General features: G+C 39.6%; 1 protein-coding gene across 4 annotated transcripts in view; it reads right to left on the bottom strand.

The window, feature by feature from the left end:
* The window catches only part of Sorcs1 (sortilin related VPS10 domain containing receptor 1), a 540,204-nt gene that overhangs the window by 45,783 nt on the left and 478,456 nt on the right, over window positions 1-15,965 (bottom strand). For all 4 annotated transcript variants that reach the window (XM_031390641.1, XM_031390645.1, XM_031390644.1 and 1 more), the window contains exon 19: window positions 745-931. In XM_031390641.1, coding sequence (XP_031246501.1) covers window positions 745-931 — 187 coding nt within the window. The remainder of the gene's footprint in view (window positions 1-744; window positions 932-15,965) is intronic.

Consider the following 15,965-nt stretch of genomic DNA (forward strand, 5'->3'; position numbering starts at 1 on the left):
CTTTTTTTTTTTTTTTTTGTAATAACACTGAAAGTCCTAGGACTGTCAGGAGAACCCTCACATCTACAAATCCTTATCCCACTAACTTACTTTATATAATTTAGAAGTTATTATTTCACCATTAACTCACAAATTCAAATTATTCACTGGGAGGGCATTTAGAAGTCTTGGACCTGATTCCTAACATAGGACTTTACACTACATTTATATTATATCATCTTCTTAGACCAACTTCTCTCGAATAACAGGTCACTTACCAAATGCAGGACACACATTTTATTAAAAAGAAGAAAAAGACTAAGAGGATTATTCCTGGTAAGGCACCCTTAGTGTTATAGCGGAGAAATTCTTTACTTGTAATGATAGAGATGGCATGTGCATTGATTGCAAGTTGCAACTCTTCCTGCCTTCAAAACAGAACAACAAGAAAGATGGAAACACAGGCTTTAATCAAGTGCTCTGAGTGCCCATCAATGGCAGACTCTGCTTCTTTGAGGGTATTAGAAGAGGCAGAGGAGATGAACTAAGAACAATTTGGCTCTATCTAAAGTCTAAGATTTACACTTCTTGGTAAACTTTGTCACAGTTCTTGGTTTTCTTCTTTCCTTCTTGTTTTCTTACTTTCAATTTCCCTTCCTAAAGCTATCTACTGCATATCCTCTAGATAGAACAGTCTACATTGGATTTTTTTTAAAGGGCACATTATTCAAGATATGTCATAAGTCAACAACAGTAATAACATACAAGTTACATGTAAGTACAGGACGGCGCTGTCAGACCCCAGACTGTTGTCCACCTGCACGGTCACTCGAAAAATGCCCACATTCTGATATACATGCTTGATTCCGTCTTCCATAGAGCTGAGGTTGACGTAAGATACTGCAATGCCATCTCCAAAGTCCACTTGGATGAGTGTCCGCTGCACATCACCCTGTAAGAAAGACCAGTGTTAGATGGAAGACAGTTGGGGCCTGATGCTCTCTCCCCTTCCTCCTGTAGGGGAGAGCATCTCGCTCCTATAACATCACTGTAACAATTAAGTACTTTGCTAAGAATATTCTCTAAGGCAAAGGGGCATCAAATATCAATTTTTCAAGGCTTCTAATACTAAGTGTTTGATTTACCAATTTCAATGTAATATTCAGTTAATTAGAAGGCTTTATTAAATCTGATCTGGCATGGGCAAAGAACACTACATAGATCTTCAATAACCTTGAATTATCTTTTTTCCACTTCCCTAACCATGTCAGGGAAAGGATGAAAAATACCTTATCTGATACCTGATATGACATGAGACTTAGAACTATTTATGATAATGACCATTAATTCTGTTTTTGTTCATTTTTTTCTCTTGTTGAACATAGATTTTTATCTCACTGTGTTTCTTGATCAAAACATTTCTGTATAACAGCAGCATGGAGAAAACAGTAGGTGATGTTCATCATCTTCATCAATGAACGTGGAGTCTAGAAAGGCTTCCTTATTTACTGGAACTTAACTCAGCAAGGAAGCTAGAGTTCTGGGATCTAAACCATTGTCTCTGGGTTTCTCATTTATTCTTGCAGATGAGACTTAGCACTATGGCCAAAGAATGAAGGCATCACTCAGCCTCGAGTCCTAGTCACCACTAACAAGTTATGTGAATTCATAGAAATCATTTCTTTTCTTTCCATCTCAGTTACCAAACCTATGAAATGGGCATAAAAGCATTTTTCCATCATAAATCAATGGGTTGTCATAAAAGCCACATGCATACTAGTCGATACAATGCCCTGCAAATAAATAACTGTAGAATAAGTATTAAAATGAGGCTGTAAAATACATAGAATAGTCCTTTAAATCTTAGTTTAGATATTCTATCATTCTAAATGTCTCATGTGGAGGCACGAGATGAAATCTGCATTTATAAATTCCTGTAAAAAGGAAGGGTCTCTGCAATGATGGGTTGATACATTCAAGGGACAATGTCACTTCGACTCAAGTGGCAAAAGCAAGATGTATTCCTTTTACAATTTCTTGTTTTGATGGCTTTCCACATGTTCAGGCAAAGAACAAAACAAAACACAAACTAAATCACCCCAAACCTTCGAACTAGAAATGTATTGTCGATTAAGTAAGGTTAAAGTTGTATCATATCTTTTGAAAAATGCCAACTTTAAAATGCTGACATTTAAAGGATTAATACACAGAAAAAGGCAAAAAGTTCAAACCCTATGAGTGTATGTGACCTACAAATTCAATCTATACCTAGAAGCACAGGATGACATGCACGATGGCCAATGTACAAGCAGGGCAAAGTGGAGCTTTCAGTAACATCACAGGCCAAACTCTTTGCCTGAGTGAAAAAATCTCCACACCACTCAAGCTATTATACAAATGTCCACAGGCTCACACACTGTGGTTACTTGAATTCCCTTATCTAATAAATAGAAATGCCAGCCGTCTTGCTAATGCATCTGTCTGTCCTGTGGACAACTCAAGTGGATTGATCAATCTGTTCTTTCTGTTCCTTGTATATTTCTACTTCCACATTCTCTCGGATTTCATATTCATTCAGAAGCCAACCACAGGTGTGGGCAAGGGAAAGGAATTGTGATTTTGAAACAAGTGTCTGAGGTAAATATTGGAGGTAGATATAGCTATTTGTGGCTTAAGACAGGGAATAGAAACTTCATTGCTGACAGAGGAATGAGGCAGGATTATAGGACAGGCATCATGTGAGTCCACATCATCTTTTCTAAGACAACACTGGGAAGACTCAATCTTCAGGCAACTCTGCTTTAGATCTACGAAGAGGGAGTGATCACTCCCACAGCCGTGAAGAGTAAGATGTCAGCGGCTGCTACTTGATTCTTCAATTCCTTGGCCTCTCTGTCTCGTATTTATTATTTCATTGGCCTTCATTTGGACCTTCTCACTTACATAAAGCTTCTTCTAAGGGACAGAGGAAATAGCTCACAGGCAAAGTGCTTTCCATGGAAGCATAAGGACCTGAGTGTGGTTCCCTAGTGTGTAAAAGCCAGGCACAGCAACATATGATGTAAACCTTAGCACTAGAGCTTGAGAATCTCAGAGCTTATTTGGTCAACTCTCAATCTGTGGGTCCAATGAGAGATCCAGTGTCAAAAAGTAAGGCAGAAGGCAATACAGGAAGATACCTTATGTCTGCATAGACAAATCACACACACACACACACACACACATACAAGTACATGTTCACACAGACATACACACTTATATAAACATAAGAAGACACACACAAACACACATACACACATACACAAATAAATATATGTACACACACATTCACACACAAATATATGTTCACAAACATAAACACACAGCCACACATGCACACACAAATATATAAATATTTATGTTCACATATGCACACATCCAGACACACACATACCTTTTACACATATACACATAAACACATATATATGCACACACATATAAACATACATACAAACATATTAACACATATAATACACACACAAACATACACATACATCATATATACAGATACACATACAAATGTACATTCACACACCTTCAAACACACACACAAACACACATATATACACATCTATAAACACAAATATACATAATATATACAAATATATACAAATATATACAAATATATACAAATATACATACATATATATTCAAACAAACATGTATACAATTCAAACACACACACAAACACATATATATACACATCCATGCACACAAATATACATACACATCCATCCAAACAAACATGTGCACACATTCAAATGCACACATACAAACACACACAGACATAGGAACATACATGCACATACACAAACACACGCATTCAAACATGCACAAGTACACAACCACACACATACATACCGTACAAACACACCTCTCTTAACATGTTCCGTTTGTCTAGCTGCCATGATGGCTTTTTCACTTGATAACATTCTTACTTCTCTGCTCCTGATCATATTCTCCCTGGGTGTGAAAGACTTCAGTGTTCACACTAGTTCATTAGGAATAAGGTAGCGTTACAGAGTCAGCTCTGAGAACTCTGAAGACAATGGAATGCCACATTCCAATCAAACAGGAAGTAACCAAGCTCCTGGATGCAGTTTCAGGCCTCGTGCCTGAGTTCTCAGTGGGGAAATAACATTGTCAAGGTGCTGTGTCTTGCTGTTAAGGATGAAAGACAACACCACTGCTGGTTACATAGCTTTGCCTACTCAGTGGAATGGACTAGACGAGACTTCGACCTTCAGGAGCTCCTAATATAGTGGCTGACATGGCTAACAACACCATGATCACTGATCACTTTGGGACTATCATCCCTCCATTCTCCTAGACTCTAATAACCACATAAGACAGGGATGCCAATGATAGGCTAAGTCCTAGATAATCCCTTGCCTGAACAAACTGACACATTCATTCATTCAATCAATCAATCAATCAAATACAGATATTGTAGAGTATCTTATGTAAGATTCTAAATTGGGTAACGCAGGTCCAGAAACAGCTGCAATGGCATTGCAAATGTAGTTTGAGCTTTTAGGACATTATGGACCACTTTTGAGACAGATGCACATTAAATAAGTCCACAAAACTTAAAATACGTAAGGGTCATTACAAGGAGAGCTGGCTACATGGTGCCCAAAGCTTGTGCCATAGCGGGAGAGGGAAAGTTACTCTGATTGGGAACTTCTAGGAAAGACTTCCAGAGCAAGAGAGCTGAGACCTGAGTAAAGAGAGCAAAGCAGACTCGTAAGGAGGTTGCGGTTTAGGAATTCAGGCAGTGAGAACACGGGGAAACATGCACCTATGAGTGGAAAGAGACAGTAAGATTGATGATGAAAGGAGAATGAAAAGAAAGATTATAAGAATATGCTATACAATAGTTAGATGAAAGAAAAAAGCCCTTTGGAGTCTTGGGGGCCAAGTTTCTGATTTCTATCTTTCTTCTAAGAACAATGACAAGACAACAAATGTTTGAAGCAGGAGTGTTGGGCACATGGCACAGTGATAGTTTTCAATTCAGAATGATCACTTTGTATTTCTCATGGAGGATGAACACCAAAAGCATCCTAATAACTGGGAAGCCAAAGAGGGATATCCCAGTTTAGATGATGGTGGGTAGAAAAAGGCTACCTTCAGGGGAGTGTGTGCCTCTTAAACTCTGAGAGTCCCTGGTCCTGGGGTCAGTCATCTGAAGTTTTTTCTAAGTATTACTGGTACTAGTTTTCCCCTTAATGAAGATTCTCATTACTCTCCAAGATCCATGTGCTTCAAGGTCCCTCAGAGGATGCTCAGTCTTGCTATAGTTCAAGATAACGCATAGGTAAAGTTGGGGCTATATCAAATGTTGACACCCTCTTCAAGAGTATGGGTGCTAAGCATGCTTTGATAGAACTGCATAGATCTGAATTCAGTTTTTGGGGACTGGAACTCAGGTCCTACGTTCTGTGAGGTTCAATAATTAGTTTCATGCCTGCCTGCAGCTTCGGCACCTGCAAGCATGGGGCTCACAGATAACCATGATTTTGAATTCATCCTGGGTACTTGGTGAGCTTTAGGCCAGCCTGGAGTACATAATGAATTCTGCCTCAGAAACTGAAAAGTCAGTACCACCTGTTCTAGGAAAATAGATACTGGGAGATACTGGGGTAATTCGTATGTCTCCTAAGGGCTCCTACATTTTATTAATGCCTGTATCAAGGAAGTCTGATACACTATCTGAAGATAATTCGTTTGTATTCAGTGCAATGTGAATAGTGTGCATTTCTATGTGCTTGCATTTTTTAAAAAATGTAATTCTTTTGAGATTTTCTTTTTTAAAATATGAGTATTGCATCTACATCAGTACTATGCCCTCCTCCTCTGGTCCTCCCATGGTCATTTTTCTCTCAAACTCATAACCTCTTCATCTTTAATTTTGTATGTATGTTTATGCTATATTCACATATATACAATATACTGAGTCTATTATCATTGTCCATATGGACATGTGTACATGGTTGACCACTTAGGATTGGACAACCTCACTCAGCAACCACTGTCAAGCTGTAGCCCTTCATCTAGGGGTAGGACCTTGTGGAGCTTCCTCCCTCTATGTTAGCATGTCAACTAATGTCATCATTAGTCTTGGTCTTGTTCAGGAAACCATAGCATTAAGCAATCACACATTGATCATATTTTTTTATATTATCTCAACTGGCTGTTAAGATTCCTGGGATAGAGGAAAAGAAGTTCTGATTTTTATTAGACACAATGGGTAAAAACTGAGGCACGTAGAAGTTCAGTAGTTGTTTAATGCTATCTGGCTAGTTAGAGAATATAAGAAGTTTTCGCATTATCTGTGGCCTAACTTGCCTATTTATCTCAATCCTCTGTTAAACTGAGAGAAAGATGCTACCACAGATAAGACATCACTTCCTTTCTTCTTTCAGTCCATTCCCAGCTGGGACCATATTTTTCCCTCTGTGAACTTACTTATTTAAGCAAAGATGGTTTGGAGTGAAACCGAATCTATACTTTCTGTCTCTTCTTTGGTGAGGTCATGGTTAAGGCATGAGGAAGGTAGAGACTACAATATACAAGCAGTGTTCCCAGTCAGTACCCAGAGAAATCTTGTTTATAACTGAGTTACTTCAACCCGACAAGTCAGAAAGCCATCCCTTCTCTAAGCATAACTGGACCAAGACCAGCAAACATCCGGGCTCTCCCATCAATTCCTCACCCCTAGTTCCCCTTTGGTGATCTGTACATATGAGCATAGTCACAGAGCATATAGAAAAGAGATTGAAAAGCACAACAGTCACGCGAAATCCATATGGAGATAATCTAAGAGTTTCACCGACTCCTGCAATAGAAAAACAAATTCATCAGGCGGCCTCAATAAAGCCAAGATTAACCTGTGCACATGGTAGGCATGTGAACCTTTCCATTCCTGTAACAGGTTCAGAGAAGAATGGGGAAATAACTGTGTCAGTGAGTGAGCACTGAAAGGCCCTGACCTGAAGTGAAACAGGGAGATGCTCCTGAAATCAGAGAGACTCGGCAAACCCTGTGCTATGGTATGTGCTAAGAGTTCTGTCCATGTAGACACTGGCTGGGGCTTTGCCTCAGACTGCACAACCATGTCTTGCAGGAGCTTTTAGATCCTTAGACAAAAATGCAATGTAGAGAAATAACTTATGTAACTGAGCATTGTTCACATTAGTGAACATAACGGAGGATTGATTTTTATCTCTGACTATTGGAGTGAGAATATAGGATGCTTGATGTCTTTTGCCCTAGAATGAGGCAAAAGGCAGAAGCACACCAGCAAGAGAAGAGAAATGAGTAGATGAGGGAAAATTACGAAATGTTGTAATTTAAAAGGGGACAGAGGTCATATGAATATAAGAAACATTGCAAAATGTGTCTCCATTAGTTTTGTACATCTTTAAATATGGAAAAGATTACAGAGTAAATCACAACAGATATTATACTGATTAGTAGTGGGGCTAGTATTAACTTTCTTTTGCTTTTTCAATTTGTTGTCATTCTAGTGCTCGAAACCATAAAATAAGGTACAAAATAACATGAACCAGAACAATCTAGTATTTTACCCTTTTCTTCCTATTGCACAAGAAATTTAGGCAAAGAAAAGCCACCTATTATAGCCTGAGAAACCTAGTACAGTAGTACAATGGTTGCTTACCTTTAAATGGAGCATGCCCACTAACTAACTGGTAGAGTGTGCCACTAACTGGCAGTATGAGCAAATGGGAAGAAGTGTACTTCTTCCTCTACCTGAGTGGCCTGGGTCCAAGGCTTGAGTGTATGGTGGGAGTGCACCTATGTTCCTACTAAGACATCTACTATCATTCATTAAGGGAGAAAGCAGAAGAGTTCTAGAATGTTAAATGTACCAGCAGTAGCAGCAATGCCTTCCTATATTTATCTACTTAAAGGTTAGCCCTAAAATATTAAACCTGTCCAAATTTTTCTGCAATTGCAAGTGTGAGGCAGGTTCTTCTTTGGTCATGTTCAGTGCCCCTACTCCTCACTCACAGAACGTGTGAAAACTGCTCTGTTGTATCCCTAGAGGACGTGTGGCAAAGACTGAGCTCATGATGACTATATAGAGGAAACGTCTTAAGGTTGATGTACTGCCAGACTTTGACAGCACCTTCCAAAGTTCAGGCATTGGAAACTGAATCCCAACTCAGCACATAGACAGGCATGAATGAATTGGTGTAGCTTTTATAAGAGTGGGTTAGTTGTAGATTCCTATAACATGATGGAATTGGCCTGTTTGCCTCTTGCTGGGAGGTATGCTGTTTTGTGAGCTCTGATGCCTAGCATACTTGATGGGACTCTTCATCTTTGTGTTCAACCATAGAAGGCTCTCATCAGAAGTGACATGCATCTGGACCTGAAACTGCCCCCTCTCTGGAACTGTATGAAATACACATGTTACTTTTAAGTTACCTGACCTGAATCACTCTGTTACTGCAGCACAAGATAGACAAAGACTAACTAAGCCATGCAAGAACCAATGAGGGTGACTCTGGTTTTTGAGAGAAGAGAGATACTCGGGGATCCCTGTGCTGTGCCACATATGCTTTAAGATAATAATAGGACTGACTACCTTGTGAGGACCCCTGATATGTATGTGCCAACAGTGAGGTACCTTGATGAGAGAAATGAGGGAACCCACATAGGATGTCTCCATGTAGTATTTTGTAAGTGTAAAGCAAGACCCTTTTTTAAAAAAATATGCCAGTCCCAGATAAGAGATGTTTGCTACTCTCACTTTTTTCCTGAGCTCAGTTTTCAGTTCCTTCAGCTGTGTGTTCAGTTGGTGCTAAATCTCAAGGTTACCTCCCAGATTAACAGAGGGTGTCTCCATCAATCTCATTAGCATCATACCCTATGGGCTTTCTTTTTCAAAGCAGAGCTCTAGACCCCTCAGAGATGATATCAAATACCAATATAATGGCTAAATATTGTCAGTTTCTTTCTATTGCATGGTCTGTGAAGGTTTTCAAAAATCACAGATATCTTTCCAAACACACAGATTCCCTGTGCTTCTCTTTAAGTAAGGCAATAATGATCTCGGTGATTTGACCCAAAGGGGGAACAGCTATGACATCATAAAGGACATCATATTTTAATATGTCGTCAGGAAAATCAGGTGTGTTTAAGCGAGGGTGCCAGAGAAATCAGACCAGGACCACAAAATCATATTTTCCCCTGTGAGGGTAGAATGCAGACAGCTGAGGGTGCCAGAGAAGTCAGACCAGGACCACAAAGTCATATTGCATCCTGTGAGGATAGAATGCAGACAGCTGAGGGTGCCAGAGAAGTCAGACCAGGACCACAAAATCATATTGCCTCCTGTGAGGATAGAACGCAGACAGCTGGCTTTCCACAGTTTCCTCTGTGGAGTCTCATTTTGGAAATTTGCTCAAGTAAACATGCAAATGTCTCCAGTTCTAATGTCTGGATGAAGTTCCCAATGTGACCTTCACAAAATGGTTCAATCCCGTGAATATTCTAAAATACCACATCTTTTTGAAGAACCCATTTATCCTAATTTACTTTTTATGTCTTCTGTGCTTTGGTCTAGGCTTCTAATAGATCAGAACACACAGATTAGGGAAGAACAGACAGAGCTGGTGTGAGCAGACATATGCCTGTAAGTTGAGGTTTCTCTGTGCAGATACTGTAAACAATTAAGAACGTTTGCTGTGTTCTTGCCACTGCATGGTGACTTTAGGATTTACCTAAATCCTAGGTAGGTGGCTTAGGAAGAAAGACCATGGGACTACTAAAAGACATAAATCTTACAAATGTTTTTGAATGACATTTTAAAATCACTCATAAAGCAAAATACTCAGCTATGTAATAAGAACAAAATTACATTTTTTTAAAAAAATTAGTGGTAGGACTATTCCTTTAGGAATAAACCTGTGCAACCAGCTTTTCCTAGTAGTAAGATATATACTGGAAACACATTAGCTTTTTAAAAATCAAAATGTAGAAAGGGGGAAGAGGCACAATGTAGCCACTGGGGGCATATGGAAATGCATATACTGATGAAAATTAAAACTAAAATTTCACACAATTTTACTACCAAAAAATTATGTTTTAACATAACTTGATGTTGCTGAATAACGTTTTCACAAGAGAGAATTCACAAGGATGTGCATGTGTGTGTGTGTGTGTGTGTGTGTGTGTGTGTGTGTGTATGTGTATGCACACATACACAATCACAGAGTATCAGAACCTTGCTGTTTTCTCAGGTTGCTGCTAAGGCTTTAAAATAGCTTTCAAAGTTTTGTACCTACCATCACTGGACAGAGTTAATCAAGTTATGTATACTCTAAACAAGATGTGAGAGTTCTTCCTTGGGAAGTTGAAAAATTCCTTTTTGAAATTGGTAGGCTGCAGTGAAATAGAAGTGAGTTTACAAAGGTCTGCAGAGGTCCAACACAGAGAGAAAGCTCTCCTCAAAGTCTCTGCATGCAACATTCTGTTAGGTAAGCTGGGTAGATGCCTTTTGAAATAGACTGCACATTAGAAAGCTGATTTGAGCCGTCCGACAAGAGAGGATCCTATTACCTTGCCAGAAGAATGACTCTCTTGTAAAGAAGGTGGTCCTATCTATATGACCATGTAGCTCAGGAAGAGATACATGTTGGGCAGTGAAGGAAGATGCTCCCATGGGATCTTCTCATCTAGTCAGATGTGCTGAATCATCTCTAACCATTAGTGGGGTGACATGTTCACAGGTAGCTCACCTTCACACCACACAAGGTACACACAGATCTCAACATTTTCACTGGTTTCAAGATGGGTAGAAGAATGATGACCACTGTCATTTCTATTTCAGTTAAGTCAGGATTGCTATGTTATACTTGAAATTTGTAATTTTAGAGATACATAGATACACCAAGATCGTCTCTTCAGGATGCTGGAGGAGAACCCATTTCTTGGTAAAGATGAAAGACACATCCAAGTGTTGCTTTCACAAGGCAGGTGTTCAGCTTCACATCAGCAGTGGTGAGGTTTGGAAGTACTCACCTGGGGCAGGGAGTGACAGCTGGAAAACTGTCCAGGAGGAAGACTTGCCTTACAGATGAAGGTTACATGGTTAGGGAAGCTATGAGCCAGAGGTGGTTGCCTTCCTCAAACGTTCAGTGAGATGCTGATAAGGTGGGTCCTCAAACAAGGAGGGTAGTAGGGAACTGAAAATCAGAACTGAAGACCACATCGTGGGAGAAGACTCCACTGCACTGGAACTCTCGCTAACAAACTAAATTTCTCTCTTTGCATCTCAAGATAGACTATAACCATCGGCTAGCTGTCTCTGGGTAATAGATATGAATGTTCTCATGTATGTAGTCCAGTTTTGAGAAGAGTGAGAAGTGAGACCCGAGAAAATGGTGCTAACCAATGCAACTTGAGCTAGAGAGACTAGACTACTCCCTGAAACCAACTCGCATTGCTTCTCATTCTTTTCTCCCCCTTTAACCGTAGGCAAGAACAGGAAAGAAATGAAGTAACTCAGTCAGTTCTTAGAGGCAAAGAGAATAAAGCTAAGTGGAGCAAGCAATAAGACAAGAGAAAAATCTCGAAGCTCATGGCTCATTGAAGTTGGTACCTGCTTCTCTGTGTAGGAGGAGAAAATAGCAGGCTCCTGGGACTGAATGGAGTGAGCAGCAGCTTGGATTACCTGTCCCAAGTTAGTATATCTGTTGTTCCTCTGCTGCTTCTTATGCCTCTAAATAGTCTTTCCCACAGAGGAAGCATCATGTGAAATTCTGTTCCCTGTTCAAACAAAGAAGAGTCTCTTGGGAAGTTTTATCAAAGTGTTCTCTTCTGTCACCTGAGGGAGTAAGCACCCTGTAGTATTTAGTATGTGTTATTACATTTGATGGATTTTTAGGATCCTGTAACTCTTAAAGTAGCCAAGATTATAGCTGGAAGGAATCTATACAATGACGACACAGCCCACAGCTCATGGCTTAGAGTTAAATCTCATGGAATCTCTAACCAAGAATGTTGTTATTGAGTTCTAGCCTTGGTATATAAATTGAAGTATTGAAACAGTGGGATACAGATCAAATTTTTAATTTTAGTCCCTTGCCTCAGACTTAATTTTAAAACCTTAAGATATGCAGAGAATTGTCTCTCCTTACTCTTACAGCTGTTTTAAACAGAGTTAATTAACTCCTGTGGCACACCGACACCACTTCTGGCTGGCAGCACTCTGAAATAAACGCCTTCTAAATTAGTGCTGTTGAGTTCCTAAGACTGATTAGGTCCTTCCTGGTCACCACATGCCTGCCAGTGCAACGGATTTCTCAGCAGAGCTGAGTGATGGTGGTGAAAGTCTTTGGGCTCATTAGATGTTCATTAGTGGTCCAGAGGACATCCATCTTGAATGAGGCTACAAACAGACATGCCACCTTTCCTTCCACGCTTGGATTTCAGTGCAAAGTACCTTTGAGTGGCTTCTTTATAATATTCAGATATAGCTGGAAATGTATTAGAAACTGTCTTAGAGCAAACTCATGAATTCTTTCATTTTCCTCCTGGGTTGGTTCCTTAAACATCTTCTTTGTTTGTAATGAAATAATAGCGCATTAGCATCACTTATTAATGGCAATAATGATTATTAATGAAATCTTGTCTAGAGTGTATGCACACATGTGCTTGTTTGAACTACTCTTAGCTCTGTTGTAGTGAGGGACGTGTGAAAGTGCCCTCATCTCTCCACCATGTTCTTCCTAACGAGGCTTCTCCTTTATATGTGAGATAACTGTAAAGGCAACAAGGATGCCAGTGAGATTTCTCATTAACCATAACAAAGTTATAGTTATGAAGTTGAAAATCACCAGGTAGGAATGCTGTGGGACTCTTTAGGTGAAAGACAATGTTGCTAAGTTGTTTGCGTCCTGGGTTTTGAGGGTGGTGTCACACTATTTGCACAAAAAGGCTTCAGTTCTTATACCAAACTTACCAACCCTGTGGCTTGGGTATACATGGTAATACACAGGATTATAAACCAGCATGAGCATGTCCTGCCTTTGGATTCCATCTGTCAGTAAGAAACTCTCTTTGCTCTGTGTTCATCGGAGTTTGCAGAGATACTCATGTTGGAATTAGGACATGCACTGGTTCAGGATAAAAGAAGGGATCTTGCTTTCAGATGAAGGCTCTCAGATGAGTGGAATACAACTTAAGTTTAAGAGGCTTTTCCTTTCAAGTTTGGGCTTTATCTCTACTCTCCTAGGGCAAGTGATCCAAATCCACACATGCTTATTGGATTTTTTCTTCCTATTGATGTATTAGGTATTTGGAGCACAGACACTGAAGCTGAAATTCATGGCTACATGAGTTCTACTTTAGTGATATCCATGGCTTACTGAGAGATTTCAAATATTATTGCCTATCATGCAACTGATTAGATTTATTTATGTGTTTTTTCTAGTACTTTCTACTTCCTATGACTGTACTGCTGTCTTACAGAGTGCCCAGTTACCTCAAAGCATATATTCACACAATAAATTCTATAATACACAGAAAGTACATGATAAAAAATTGGCACTTGGCAAAATACTTATTAAAAAACAAATTAAGTGCTTATGCAACTCTCTAGGAAGACACTCAATTCCTTTGGTTCAGTGGATTGGTTGACATGTACAGAAAATATAGATTGCATGGAGAGAGCACATATACAAGTTGATAGGAAAAAAGGAAGATTCTGTCAGACTTCAGCCCCACCTAGTGCTATACAGGAAAAACAAGAAAGGCGAAGAATGAATGAATATGTGGCAAAAGTACAAGCTTCTGGTTACCAAAGGTAATTCTGATACCAACATGAAGAGGTGAATCCTTCACTTGCTTTTGCGTCAACCATAACATTGGTGCTCTATCTGAACCCAGCAGGGACATCTGGGTCTCCCTGCTACCTGGAAGTTCTAGTGCTTTCCTAACACATCATAGGCATGACATAAATATCTCTCTTGTTACAAAATGTGGTACTTGGGGTAGGGCAAGACGTGGGAACTATTTTTAGAGTATCTGGTATATCAGATTCAAGTAAGAAATGGGATTCAGGAAATGCTGAGGACATAGAGAGCCATGGCTTCCTTTATAGTTACACATTGGGTTTGTGTGTGTGTTTGTGTGTAAGTGTGAGTGTGTGTGTGTTTAATATATTAAAGGTGTGTGCCACCATGTCTGGCAATTCTTAGACATTTTTAAATTAAGTTATAGCTTAATATTGACTAATCTTTAGTACAATGTACATAAACATTAACTTCTGGGGTATTGCTTTCATATCTTGTTGAACATTACCCTTTAGAATAAAGTATACAGCAGTAAAGGGGTAAGTTGTACCAAGTGAGGAAATCCAAGAGAAGAAATAATTGATGTGTTTGTAGGAACATCTTCCATAAGCTGCGAATGTTTTTGAGAAAACGCAGAGTGATCTTTTTGATAGTTTCGTGGAGTTCATATGTAAGAACACGGGCAGCTGTAGGCCAGCCCAGTTCTGCACAGGAACTCAGCTCTTCTCCTGTATACCAATCACCATTGCTACCTATCCCCAGCCAATGCTTAGAAAATCACAACAGGCTTGGAAAATACAAGAGGTTCGAGCATCAAAATTAGTTCTTTGTGCTTCAGGGAAGCAGTAAAACGTCCAGATAGGACAAAGCTTGATGCTGACTATTGCTGGACTTCTTAGTAGACACATGATCTCAGGCAAGTGGCTATTCCTTTCTGTGCCTCTGATGACAATCCACCTAGTAAGGCTGGCACGAGATCATCTTGAGATACTCTATGGAAAAACTCTTACAAACCAGAAGAGTTGGTGCTTACTACACTTCTGACACCTGAATTGTTATCTCTGAACAGATGTTAATGCTCAATGGCTTTTCATTCATTCTTCACTGTTCATCATATGAACCAGCCGTGCAGACACAAAGTCAACGGACAGGCAAAAAATACAGAGGCTGTCATTAATTAAGACAGAATCTTCTCATCACATGTGGGGTCTCCAGGCTCTGCTCATGTGAGAGAAGTCCTCACTGTGTCTTCTGCCCTGGAAGACAAGAGTGTGAAGGGGCTGTGTCTGACAGCAGAAGGCAGGAGATTTCATCCCTGCTGCTCTCGCTCTGGGCACTCAGCTGGAATGAACTCATTGGACATTGCACCCTGGAGGGCAGGAATTCACACATCTCAGACATAGATTTTCCAGTGTTTCCACATCTGCAGCCCAGTATGAGAGGCATGATGCTCTAGTTACAGAGGTGGATGGGGGAGGTGCAGCAGCTGAGAGCCCGGCTCCTAGAATTGAACTATGTTCTCTATCATGGTGTAAAGCTCAGAACGGACTCAAGACAGAAAGTACTACTCCCTGAGCTTGATTGTATTATGGTGTCATAATCAGAATACAGTCGAATTCTACGCTAGCTTAAGTGCCTGATATTTCAAGAGGCTGTGTTTCTGATATTATGGCTAGTTTTCCTGCCTCTGAAGAATCTACTTTTAACAAGTAGATAATTTTCAGTTAGAGGATTGGTATGGAAGATGAATACTCAAACACTCCAGATAGGTTTTATTTTTATTTTTTAACAAACCCAAGTAGGAACTTCTTGCATTTTGAAGTATAAAAGTATTTTGAAGAATAAAGTTTTAAAATATACAAATCACTAAATATGCAAATTTAATTTACATTAAATTGGCATATCTATTCAGTACTACCCAGATCAAGTAACTAAAAATTGACCATATTACCCAAATCCTCTCTGAGGTACTTACTGTCCAACAGGTCCCCAGAGTGGCAATGCCAACTGACTTGCCATCACACAGATATAACTGGTCACTGGACATCCTGCAGTAGCACTTCACTGTCATTCTTCTCACATACACATGTCTGATAGTATGCTGCAACTATTACCACA

This window comes from Mastomys coucha, unplaced genomic scaffold (genome assembly GCF_008632895.1).
Source record: "Mastomys coucha isolate ucsf_1 unplaced genomic scaffold, UCSF_Mcou_1 pScaffold21, whole genome shotgun sequence".
Classification (NCBI taxonomy): Eukaryota; Metazoa; Chordata; class Mammalia; order Rodentia; family Muridae; genus Mastomys; species Mastomys coucha.